A 13,680-nucleotide genomic window follows, 5' to 3' on the forward strand; every position below is an offset into this window, starting at 1 on the left:
GAAATACAAGCCTGACTTACCTCAGAGAAATACCCCAAAGGAATAGGCAGCCCCCCACATATAATGACTGTTAGCAAGATGAAAAGACAAACGTAGGAATGAAATAGATTCAGCAAAGTGAGGCCCGATATTCTAGACAGAGCGAGGATAGCAAAGAGAACTATGCAGTCTACAAAAAACCCTAAAACGAAAACCACGCAAAGGGGCAAAAAGACCCACCGTGCCGAACTAACAGCACGGCGGTGCACCCCTTTGCTTCTCAGAGCTTCCAGCAAAAGTTAATAGCAAGCTGGACAGAAAAAACAGAAAACAAACTAGAAGCACTTATCTAGCAGAGCAGCAGGCCCAAGGAAAGATGCAGTAGCTCAGATCCAACACTGGAACATTGACAAGGAGCAAGGAAGACAGACTCAGGTGGAGCTAAATAGCAAGGCAGCCAACGAGCTCACCAAAACACCTGAGGGAGGAAGCCCAGAGACTGCAATACCACTTGTGACCACAGAAGTGAACTCAGCCACAGAATTCACAACAGTACCCCCCCCTTGAGGAGGGGTCACCGAACCCTCACCAGAACCCCCAGGCCGACCAGGATGAGCCACATGAAAGGCACGAACAAGATCTGGGGCATGGACATCAGAGGCAAAAACCCAGGAATTATCTTCCTGAGCATAACCCTTCCATTTGACCAGATACTGGAGTTTCCGTCTAGAGACACGAGAATCCAAAATCTTCTCCACAATATACTCCAATTCCCCCTCCACCAAAACAGGGGCAGGAGGCTCCACAGATGGAACCATAGGTGCCACGTATCTCCTCAACAACGACCTATGGAATACATTATGTATGGAAAAGGAGTCTGGGAGGGTCAGACGAAAAGACACCGGATTGAGAATCTCAGAAATCCTATACGGACCAATAAAACGAGGTTTAAATTTAGGAGAGGAAACCTTCATAGGAATATGACGAGAAGATAACCAAACCAGATCCCCAACACGAAGTCGGGGTCCCACACGGCGTCTGCGATTAGCGAAAAGCTGAGCCTTCTCCTGGGACAAGGTCAAATTGTCCACCACCTGAGTCCAGATCTGCTGCAACCTGTCCACCACAGAATCCACACCAGGACAGTCCGAAGACTCAACCTGTCCTGAAGAGAAACGAGGATGGAACCCAGAATTGCAGAAAAATGGAGAGACCAAGGTAGCCGAGCTGGCCCGATTATTAAGGGCGAACTCAGCCAACGGCAAAAATGACACCCAATCATCCTGGTCAGCGGAAACAAAACATCTCAGATATGTTTCCAAGGTCTGATTGGTTCGTTCGGTCTGGCCATTAGTCTGAGGATGGAAGGCCGAGGAGAAAGATAGGTCAATGCCCATCCTACCACAAAAGGCTCGCCAGAACCTCGAGACAAACTGGGAACCTCTGTCAGAAACAATATTCTCAGGAATGCCATGTAAACGAACCACATGCTGGAAGAACAAAGGCACCAAATCAGAGGAGGAAGGTAATTTAACCAAGGGCACCAGATGGACCATTTTAGAAAAGCGATCACAGACCACCCAAATGACCGACATTATTTGAGAAACGGGAAGGTCAGAAATGAAATCCATCGAAATATGTGTCCAAGGCCTCTTCGGGACCGGCAAGGGCAAAAGCAACCCACTGGCACGTGAACAGCAGGGCTTAGCCCTAGCACAAATTCCACAGGACTGCACAAAAGCACGCACATCCCGTGACAGAGATGGCCACCAGAAGGATCTAGCAACCAACTCCCTGGTACCAAAGATTCCTGGATGACCGGCCAGCACCGAACAATGAAGTTCAGAGATAACTTTACTAGTCCACCTATCAGGGACGAACAGTTTCTCGGCCGGACAACGATCAGGTTTATTAGCCTGAAATTTCTGCAACACTCTCCGCAAATCAGGGGAGATGGCAGACACAATGACTCCTTCCTTGAGGATACTCGCCGGCTCAGATAACCCCGGAGAGTCGGGCACAAAACTCCTAGACAGAGCATCCGCCTTCACATTTTTAGAGCCCGGAAGGTATGAAACCACAAAATCAAAACGAGCAAAAAATTACGACCAACGGGCCTGTCTAGGATTCAAGCGCTTGGCAGACTCAAGATAAGTAAGGTTCTTATGATCAGTCAAAACCACCACGCGATGCTTAGCACCCTCAAGCCAATGACGCCACTCCTCGAATGCCCACTTCATGGCCAGCAACTCTCGGTTGCCCACATCATAATTACGCTCAGCAGCAGAAAATTTCCTGGAAAAGAAAGCACATGGTTTGAACACTGAGCAACCAGAACCTCTCTGTGACAAAACCGCCCCTGCACCAATCTCAGAAGCATCAACCTCGACCTGGAACGGAAGAGAAACATCAGGTTGACACAACACAGGGGCATAGCAAAAACGACGCTTCAACTCCTGAAAAGCTTTCACGGCAGCAGAAGACCAATTAACCAAATCAGCACCCTTCTTGGTCAAATCGGTCAATGGTCTGGCAATGCTAGAAAAATTACAGATGAAGCGACGATAAAAATTAGCAAAGCCCAGGAATTTCTGCAGACTTTTTAGAGATGTCGGCTGAGTCCAATCCTGGATGGCCTGAACCTTAACCGGATCCATCTCGATAGTAGAAGGGGAAAAGATGAACCCCAAAAATGAAACTTTCTGCACACCGAAGAGACACTTTGATCCCTTCACGAACAAGGAATTAGCACGCAGTACCTGGAAAACCATTCTGACTTGCTTCACATGAGACTCCCAATCATCTGAGAAGATCAAAATGTCATCCAAGTAAACAATCAAGAATTTATCCAGATACTCACGGAAAATGTCATGCATAAAAGACTGAAAAACAGATGGAGCATTGGCAAGTCCGAACGGCATCACCAGATACTCAAAATGACCCTCGGGCGTATTAAATGCCGTTTTCCATTCATCTCCTTGCCTGATTCTCACCAGATTATACGCACCACGAAGATCTATCTTAGTGAACCAACTAGCCCTCTTAATCCGAGCAAACAAGTCAGAAATCAATGGCAAGGGATACTGAAACTTAACAGTGATCTTATTAAGAAGGCGGTAATCAATACACGGTCTTAGCGAACCATCCTTCTTGGCTACAAAAAAGAACCCTGCTCCCAATGGTGACGACGATGGGCGAATATGTCCCTTCTCCAGGGACTCCTTCACATAACTGCGCATAGCGGTGTGTTCAGGTACGGACAAATTAAATAAACGACCCTTAGGGAATTTACTACCAGGAATCAAATCGATAGCACAATCACAATTCCTATGCGGAGGTAGGGCATCAGACTTGGACTCTTCAAATACATCCTGAAAGTCCGACAAGAACTCTGGGATGTCAGAAGGAATGGATGACGAAATAGACAAAAATGGAACATCACCATGTACTCCCTGACAACCCCAGCTGGTTACCGACATAGAGTTCCAATCCAATACTGGATTATGGGTTTGTAGCCATGGCAACCCCAACACGACCACATCATGCAAATTATGCAGTACCAGAAAGCGAATAACTTCCTGATGTGCAGGAGCCATGCACATGGTCAGCTGGGCCCAGTACTGAGGCTTATTCTTGGCCAAAGGTGTAGCATCAATTCCTCTCAACGGAATAGGACACCGCAAAGGCTCCAAGAAAAATCCACAACGTTTAGCATAATCCAAATCCATCAGATTCAGGGCAGCGCCTGAATCCACAAACGCCATGACAGAATACGATGACAAAGAGCACATTAAGGTAATGGACAAAAGGAATTTGGACTGTACAGTACCAATAACGGCAGAGCTATCGAACCGCCTAGTGCGTTTAGGACAATTAGAAATAGCATGAGCAGAATCACCACAATAGAAACACAGTCTGTTCAGACGTCTGTGTTCTTGCCGTTCTACTTTAGTCATAGTCCTGTCGCACTGCATAGGCTCAGGTTTACTCTCAGACAATACCGCCAGATGGTGCACAGATTTACGCTCGCGCAAGCGACGACCGATCTGAATGGCCAAGGACATGGACTCATTCAAACCAGCAGGCATAGGAAATCCCACCATTACATCCTTAAGAGCTTCAGAGAGACCCTTTCTGAACAAAGCCGCTAGTGCAGATTCATTCCACAGAGTGAGTACTGACCACTTTCTAAATTTCTGACAATATACTTCTATATCATCCTGACCCTGGCATAAAGCCAGCAGATTTTTCTCAGCCTGATCCACTGAATTAGGCTCATCGTAAAGCAATCCGAGCGCCAGGAAAAACGCATCGACACTACTCAATGCAGGGTCTCCTGGCGCAAGAGAAAACGCCCAGTCCTGTGGGTCGCCGCGCAAAAAAGAAATAATAATCAAAACCTGTTGAATAGGATTACCAGAAGAATGAGGTTTCAAGGCCAAAAATAGCTTACAATTATTTCTGAAGCTCAGGAACTTAGTACTGTCACCAAAAAACAAATCAGGAATCGGAATTCTTGGTTCTAGCATCGATTTCTGATCAATAGTATCTTGAATCTTTTGTACATTTACAACGAGATTATCCATTGAGGAGCACAGAGCCTGAATATCCATGTCCACAGCTGTGTCCTGAAGCACTCTAATGTCTAGGGGAAAAAAAAGACTGAAGACAGAGCTAAGAAAAAAAAATGATGTCAGGATTTCTTTTTTCCCTCTATTGGGAATCATTGGTGTGGCTCCTTGTACTGTTATGGCTGGCAATCAAGCAACACAGCGTGCAGTAATCAGCGCACATACAGAGATCTGGCAATAACCAAAAACAATAGGACAAGCTCTGAGACGTGGAATCTCTGTAGACTGCAGTACCTGATCTATCCTCACACAACTATAAGCAGCAGTGGATTGCGCCTATAACTACCTATGCAACTCGGCACTGCCTGAGGAGCTGACTAGCCTGAAGATAGAAATACAAGCCTGACTTACCTCAGAGAAATACCCCAAAGGAATAGGCAGCCCCCCACATATAATGACTGTTAGCAAGATGAAAAGACAAACGTAGGAATGAAATAGATTCAGCAAAGTGAGGCCCGATATTCTAGACAGAGCGAGGATAGCAAAGAGAACTATGCAGTCTACAAAAAACCCTAAAACGAAAACCACGCAAAGGGGCAAAAAGAACCACCGTGCCGAACTAACAGCACGGCGGTGCACCCCTTTGCTTCTCAGAGCTTCCAGCAAAAGTTAATAGCAAGCTGGACAGAAAAAACAGAAAACAAACTAGAAGCACTTATCTAGCAGAGCAGCAGGCCCAAGGAAAGATGCAGTAGCTCAGATCCAACACTGGAACATTGACAAGGAGCAAGGAAGACAGACTCAGGTGGAGCTAAATAGCAAGGCAGCCAACGAGCTCACCAAAACACCTGAGGGAGGAAGCCCAGAGACTGCAATACCACTTGTGACCACAGAAGTGAACTCAGCCACAGAATTCACAACACATCTAGCTAGGTGAATTGCGTGGTAATAGGTCTTAACCCCTTAATGATAGCCAATAGGTCTTTTAACTGACCTGAGATATAAGAAAATAGCATCCCCATACAGGAGACAATCCAGCAGCTGTCAGCTGTACACTATATCTGACAACTTGCTGTATCAACCACGATCAATGTTAGCACCGTCCATATCTGTTTAACCCTTTAGATGCTGCTGTCAATAGTGATTACATCATTATAACTGGTTAACAGAGTGTGGGGGCTTCCTCTTTATCCCAATTGGTGCCCTCCGATCATGATTGTGTGGTCCTGATGTTTGCGATGGTAATTCACGACCAAATAGCGTCCTTAGAGTCTGTCGGCTGTTGTAACCTGTTCAGAAATTAGCTACATTTAGGTGGTAAAAATGCACATTTTCATTTCTGTCATACCACTTTTCATTAATTCCTGTAAAGCACCTGAAGGGTTAATAAACTACCTGAAAGCAGCTTTCAATATGTCAGGGAGTGCTGTTTTTAAAATTGTATCACCTTTGGGGGTTTCCCAATATATGAGACCCCTAAAGTCACTTCAAACATGGATAGTTCCCTAAAAAAATAACTGTTGTAAATTTCCTTGAAAAAATGAAAAATTACTGCTACATTTTTAACCTCCTAAAATGCTAACAAAATAAAAGAACATTTTACAAATGGTGCTGATGTAAAGTCGACATGCGGGAAAAGTTATTTATTAATGGTTTGCTGTGGTATGACTATCTGGATTAAAGGGATAATCCTTCAAACTTTGAAAATTGCTAAATTTTTAAAATTTTTCTCAAATTTGTGATATTTTTTACAAATATACACAAAACATATTGACCTAAATGTACCATTATCATAAAGTATAATGTGTCACGAAAAAGCAATCTCAAAATCACTGGGATTTGTTGAAGCATTCCAGAGTTATTGCCACATAAAGTGACACTGGTCAGATTTAAAAAATTTGGCTCCGTCACTAAGGGGTTAAAGTTGGGGAGGTCAAGTCCACCTTTATTTTTAGGTAGATAAAAGAATTTTAGGGAGAAGTCTGGCTCTTTTAAATCTCCAAATATAATTTGCAACCAATTTATTCAAGGAGGTGAAGAAAGAATTAGGGATATGGATGGGGACCATATTCATTATATAAAATTTTTTTGGGAGAATGTGGGCTTTGATAACTTTAACCCTCCCCATCCAGGAAAGATAAGGTAAGTCATAAGATTTGAGTAGAGTTTGTATCTTGGTTTGTAAGGGTAAAAAATTAAATTTAAAGAGTGAAGTGGGGTCTGTAGCGGGATAAATCTCTAGGAATTTTAGTTTCTCAGGGGGCCAGTTAAAAGGGGTAGTTTGTTTAAGAATCTTGGATACTTCAGATGGAATCGAGATGTTCAAAACTTCTAACTTGTTCATGTTGATTTTAAAGTTTGAGACAATACCAAATTCATTAAATAAATTTAAAAGACTGGAAAAGGCTGTTTAGGGATTCGAGATCAAGAGAAGAAGGTCATCAGCAAACGCAGCTGTCTTGAATTCATATTGGCCCACTGTTAAGCCTCTAATCTCCGGGTTTTGCCTAATTTTCTGGATCAAGGTCTCCATTACCAACACAAAAAGGAAGGGGAGAGAGGGCAGCCCTGTCTAGTTCTGTTTCTAATCCTGAAGGAATTAGAAAATAAACTATTCACTCTGACCTTAGCAACTGGAGTCGTGTAAAGGGTCATGATAGCCTCTATAAACGGAGGAGGAAACTCATATTTTTTTAAGGTGCAAATCAGATAGTGCCAGCTGATTCTATCAAAGGCCTTCTCGGCATCTGTCGACAGAATGACAAGGGGGATGCCAGAGCACTTAGCATGAGAAATAGCCAAAAGAGTTTTGATAGAGTTGTCCTTACCCTCTCTTCCTCTGACAAAGCCAACTTGGTCAGGATGTATTAGTGTTTCTAGAACACCATTAATTCTGGCAGCCAGAATCTTTGCCCATAATTTTAGGTTGCTATTGAGCAAGGAGATAGGCCTATAATTACTACAGAGGCCGCCGTCTCTGCCCTCCTTGGGAATAATATATGCCTCTAGGGATTGAGTAGGAGGACACTTCCCTTCCAGAAATGAGTTGAATAGGACAACTAGGTGGGGGAGAAGAATGTCTGAAAACTTTCTGTAGTAACTCACAGGGAAACCATCTGGACCTGGAGTTTTGTTTTTTGGGATTGTTTGAAGGATGTCTTTAATATCTTGGATAGTAATCTTAGAGAGAAGAGCAAAGTAGGGTTGAGCGAAACGGATCTGACAATTTCAAAAATCGCCGACTTTTGGCAATTTTTACCTGGTTTACCTGGTTTACTGAAGACTTCAGGCAGCCACAGTCCAGGGTACCAGATCACATGGCAGGCAGGGTCCAGCTGGCTTGGAAGCGAATCCAGAGTCCCCTTTACCAGGTGGAGTTAAAAGCCTTCCACTAGCACGGTGGTGTTGTAGTCTCTTACTGCCTATGGCTTCAGATAAGGTCCTCACAGTTCTTCTCTCTGTCCCCCATGTAGGATAGGAAATAACCTGTATGACTGGTGACTTGAGCCTTTTTACAGGTACTCAAGCACGCCGCGGGCTCTATGTGTGTCACCGTGGCTCCTGGGTATTAAGGCGGACAGGTAACTTGCAGTTCATCTGTCCTGCTGGTCTCTGATGTAAGTCGTAGTGTCCTTACAATCTCGGTCGTCTGACTACACGGCTCCTTCAGACCCTCTGACCCTCTAGGTCGGTCTGCTCCTTTCTGTCTCTCTGACAATCTCAACTCTCATTCCCTGCAAACCACAATATATAGGGGAGTCACGTAGTAAATAAAATCAAAAGCTCCCCCTTGCGGCCTGGAGTGTGAACATGTTGTGTGTATTGTGGTTACCTGATAAAAGATATCCTTCATCGCTTCCAAACGCAACATCACTCTCCCCGCGCGGAAAATAATGCTACTGTGATGACCAGGACCCTGGGGCGCAACACTTATTTCCAACCTCAACAATTTGAAGTAGTCCTGTCCAATTCTGAACAGTGAAAGTAACTTTCCAGATGGGTGCACTACCTGTTAAGGACACTTCTTTTTTAGTTTTGCCACTTTCTGATACAAATGCGCTTTTTATCTTCTGTGGCTGTGGCCATATGCTCCAGTCCTTGAATGGTTTTCCGAACAGATCACCCAGTGGGGTCACCTAGTTCTCACAATTGCTTCAAAATTCCATCTTAACCACCTTCTCAGAAAGTTTGCTCTTTATTAGCCGCCTCTAATATTTGGAGAAACGCAGGGTTGATCCGGCAACAGAACTGCGATCTTTGTAGCAAAATCTATCTTTTATTGAGCCATTTTAAAATAGAACATCACAAAAATGTGGTCCACTAGATATACTGTTAGCTGTAATAGCACAATAAACCGATGTACAGCATTAAAACGAACACCTTTCGAATTGCGTCTTAATCATTGTACTATGATTGACTTTTACTATTAAAATATTTTACTGTTACTTTTGAAAAATAGAATAAAAACAAGTTTTTTTCTTTGTGTTGCCAAATTCATAGACTATACACATTTTTGTTTTCTTTTTCCCACCAATGGATTCGTATTTGGGCTTGTTTTTTGAGAACCAAATGTGATTTTTGTTGGTACAATTATGGCCTGTTTTCATCCTTTTGATCGATTTTTATTGCATGTTTAAAGGTGCAACTGTACTGAAAAATGGAAAATTCTATTTTTTCGGCATTCACTGGGCACTTAAATGTGATTATTGACATGTTAGATTATGTATCTACATATTTGATCATGTTTATTTTATTTCTGCATTTTACATCATCCTTGGAATAATCCAATAATTATTAATAATAATGCCTCTTTGGACTACACCTCGAGAGATATGGGAGACAAAAACAACACCAAATCTGTAGAGGCAATGGCATAATATATATATAATCATACTTATACGGAGTCATGTCATAGTTTCTGTTCTATGAGTAAATGTTGATGCGTCTGACTATGTCCGATCATTTTACAGAATCTGACCAGGATGATGAAGATCTTCTCTTGCAGGTGGAGACTCGTCACTTATTACCTCACGATGAAAAATAAGAGGAACATGGAAATGCCTGATGTAAGAACACAAATGATGTAGGGATCTATGATAATTATCATTTCAATCACATTTAGACCATGAAAATAAGAATGGAAGTTTTCCAAACAAAGTTACTCAATTATTTTTCTAGGAAATAAAATTTGTGTTCAGCTGAACATTGATCGTAATGTAATTAAGCTTAGATAGAAATTGCTATTGATGCGAAGACATCTTTATCTCATTCCATGAAGTGAGGAGATGGTGAGGACACATAGACAACTTTGCAATGATGACCGCTCCACATACCACATCGTATTGACACTTGAAGGTCACATTCACATGTTATTGAGGAATCAATTCTGTGATGGTGATCATTGTTGTCCGTGAGGATTTTGGCCAAGATGTCAGATAAATCTTTAAAGAGAACATTGCTTGCTATCAGCAGTGAAGGATACACACGGGCATTTGGTTCTGGTGCAAAACAGTCTCAGGTTTATTTTGTCTCACAAACTTTGAAAGTAAGCACAGCAGCTTCACTTTGACCAAAATAAAAAAAATCAATAACTAAATAAACAGTCCTTTCTCAGGGTAGGCACAGTAAAATGATGCAGTCTTACGTTCACAGCAAGTCCGGACATTGCTACGGTCTGTGCACCAGTAGAGCTCCCCACTCCAGCTCCACTACCTCAGACACACTTGAGCCAATTCAGCTGCCTTTTATAAGACCTGCAAGGCCCCTACTGGAGCTATAGGAGCGACTATTTCTACCCTGGCTCTTTTGGTTGCTGCTAAAACCCGGACCCAATTGTTGTGAATTCTGCTTTTGGGCTCCCTCCAGTGGTTGTAGAGGTTAATGCAGTTATGCCTGGACTGCAGGATTGGACAGGTGTATCTGCAAAATTGCAAAGCTGACTGGGCTATTTAGCTTTGCAGGACTCATTAGTCCCTGCCAGTTGTCAATGTTCCTTTGGAAGTGTTGGTCCTGCCTGGCCTCTCCTGCTTGCTGCCATTTCAGCAAAGATAAGTGTTTGCTTCATTTTGTTTTAGACACACTGCTGTGTGTTTATTTTCTGTGCTTATCTTGTTTCTATTTTGTTCCTGCTAGACTGTGCCTGATTGTTTTTCTCAGTCTAGTTGGATTCGCTGGAGTCGCAGATATACTCTCCACATCTTTAGTTAGGTGGTGGAGTTTTGGTATTTTTCTGCTGTGGATATTTTGTAGTGTTTTATGCTGACCGCATAGTATTCCTTTCCTATCTAGGTAGAAGTGGCCTCCTTTGCTTATCCCTGTTTTCAGTCTGCGTATGTCTTTTCCTCTCCTACTCCCAGTCATTATTTGTGGGAGGCTGTCTATCCTTTGGGGGTCTACTCTGAGGCAAGAGAGTTTTCCTATTTCCATCTTTAGGGATATTTAGTTCTCCGGCTGTGTCGAGGTGTCTAGGTCTGGTTAGGCACACCCCACGGTTACTTCTAGTTGCGGTGATAGGATCAGGGTTTGCGGTCAGTATAGTTACCACTGCTCCAGCGAAGGTCATTTCATGCTGCTCCAAGGCCACCTGATCATAACACCCAATATCTGGTCCATTTACTAAAACCTCTCAGTAACCATCAATTACTGGACCTTCCATTCTGGGACTTATATCACTGAGGCCAGCCACTTCGGTGACACAAACCTGCCACCCAGGACATTCCCATCTGCTCTCCTGCAACATGAAGAACTCCTGTTCCTTATGATATTAGTAACAAATCTTACTGACTTTTAAATCTTTTATGTTTGTATACTTTTTTGCAGGTGAACAATCTGACTGATATTAAAGAGTTTGTACTCTTAGGTTTTCAAGGCAGTTCACAGCTAAGAATTGTACTCTTCTGTGTACTTCTTGTGATATTCTTGGTGACAATATATGGGAATCTCCTGATTATCACCCTGGTGTCCACCAGCAGGAACCTCCACACTCCAATGTACTTCTTCATCTCACAACTGTCCATCAGTGACATCTTACTGATTTCAGATATTGCCCCCAACATTCTCTACATTTTAATGAATAAAGGAGGGACCATTGCTTTTATTGGTTGCATGACCCAAATTTATTTCTTTAGTGCCACAGAATCATTTGAATGCCTTCTCCTCACGGTGATGTGTTATGACAGATATGTGGCCATCTGTAATCCCCTGCGTTATACCTCTATAATGACAAGTGGAAATTGTGTGATATTGTCCATCAGTTCTTGGTTGCTCAGTTTCTTTGCGTCACTCATTTACATTATAATAATATCCAGGTTAAAGTTCTGTGGGTCTAATGTTATTGACCATCTATTCTGTGATCTTGTTCCCTTACAAGACATTGCATGTTCGGATACTTTTCCTGTAAAACTACAAATGTATTTATTAGGTATTCCACTGTTGATTATTTCCAGCATAATATTTGTTGATAGCTACGTGAAGATTATCCGTGCCATTTTACAGATTTCATCTAATATCAGTAGACAGAAAGCCTTCTCCACCTGCAGTTCCCACCTCACCGTGGTCTCCATATTTTACACCACTCTTTTCAGTGTGTATATGCTCCCAAAAAGTGAACAAACATCAGATATTAATAAAATCACATCCCTTCAATACACTGTATTTACACCCTTGATTAATCCCATTATTTATAGTTTTAGAAATAAAGACATTAAAGGTAATCTTCGACTTCCCAAATGTTTTTTCAAATGGCAAGCACGGTTATGAAAAAGAAAATCAGATTTATGTACAGACTCTGGCCGCTGTCACTTCTCTGCTGACTATTCTACTGATTCTACTACATCCACTTGCAGTTGCCTAACCACTGCAGCCAATCTCAAAACTCAGTGGTTGGATGACTGAAGAACGGGCTTAATGTGAGGCACCAAAAGAGCAGTCATTGGTGAATCTGTGGGGTTTAGAGCTGGTGAGTATACATTACTATTATTTATTATATAAGAGTTATGCTCCTTGCTAAGCTCCAGGCAAATTGTTTGGCATTTTCCAAGATTGATGTATCGTGACAATAAAGCGGTTATGACTAGGGTTGAACGAAACAGATTGGCCAATTTCAAAAGTCGCCGACTTTTGGCAAAGTCGGGTTTCATGAAACCCGACCCGATCTCACTGTGGGATCGGGTCGGCGGTCGGCGATCTTCGCTCCAAAGTCGGGTTTCGGTTTATATATATATATATATATGTCATTGAGACACATATATATATATATTTATTTATATTTACTTCAGCGCGATATAGCAGAAAAACCGGTAATTCATTTGCCGGCTTTTCATTTCTCCTGCCTAAACCCGACATGATATGAGACATGATTACATACAGTAAACCATGTCATATTCCCATTTTTTTTGCATATTCCACACTACTAATGTTAGTTGTGTGTATGTGCAAAATTTCGGCGCTGTAGCTATTAAATTTAAGGGTTAAATCGCAGAAAAAATTGGCGTGGGCTCCCGCGCAATTTTCTCCGCCAGAGTGGTAAAGCCAGTGACTGAGGGCAGATATTATTAGCCTGGAGAGGGTCCACGGTTATTGGCCCCCTTTGGCTAAAAACATCTGCCCCCAGCCACCCCAGAAAAGGCACATCTGGAAGATGTGCCTATTCTGGCACTTGGCCACTCTCTTCCCATTCCCGTGTAGCGGTGGGATATGGGGTAATGAAGGGTTAATGTCACCTTGCTATTGTCATAAGGTCACATTAAGCCAGATTAATAATGGAGAGGAATCAATTATGACACCTATTATTAATCCAATTGTCTGAAATGGTTAAAAAACACACACACATTATTACAAAGTTTTTTAATGAAATAAACCCACAAGTTGTTGTAATATTTTATTGCTTTCTCAATCCACCTGAAGACCCTCGACCTGTAACAAATTAAAAATAATAAACCAACAATATCTCATACCTTCCGTAGATCTGTAACGTCCCACGATGTAAATCCATCTGAAGGGGTTAAAATATTTTACAGGCAGGAGCTCTGCTATAATGCAACTGTGCTCGTGCCTGTAAAACTCCAGCGAATGAAGGTAATGTAGGTCAATGACCTGTAGTTACCTTCATTCGCGGTGATGCCCCCTCTGC

The 13,680-nt window shown here is 42.5% G+C and overlaps 1 protein-coding gene across 1 annotated transcript; it reads left to right on the plus strand.

Moving 5' to 3' along the window:
* Positions 1-9,583: 9,583 nt before the first annotated feature.
* On the plus strand, positions 9,584-12,308 carry LOC138674782 (olfactory receptor 5G9-like). Its single transcript, XM_069762600.1, has 2 exons — positions 9,584-9,616; positions 11,370-12,308. Exons 1-2 carry the CDS (start codon positions 9,584-9,586, stop codon positions 12,306-12,308), a joined length of 972 nt encoding a protein of 323 aa, XP_069618701.1.
* The last annotated feature ends 1,372 nt before the right edge of the window (positions 12,309-13,680 follow it).

This window comes from Ranitomeya imitator, chromosome 4 (assembly GCF_032444005.1).
Source record: "Ranitomeya imitator isolate aRanImi1 chromosome 4, aRanImi1.pri, whole genome shotgun sequence".
NCBI lineage: Eukaryota > Metazoa > Chordata > Amphibia > Anura > Dendrobatidae > Ranitomeya > Ranitomeya imitator.

Bases quoted from the DNA above. Each gene is read 5' to 3' on its own strand.
- LOC138674782 (XM_069762600.1), top strand. From the start codon at position 9,584: ATGAAAAATAAGAGGAACATGGAAATGCCTGAT. The intron at 9,617-11,369 runs GTAAGAACACAA...ACTTTTTTGCAG, and splicing joins GGAACATGGAAATGCCTGAT to GTGAACAATCTGACTGATAT.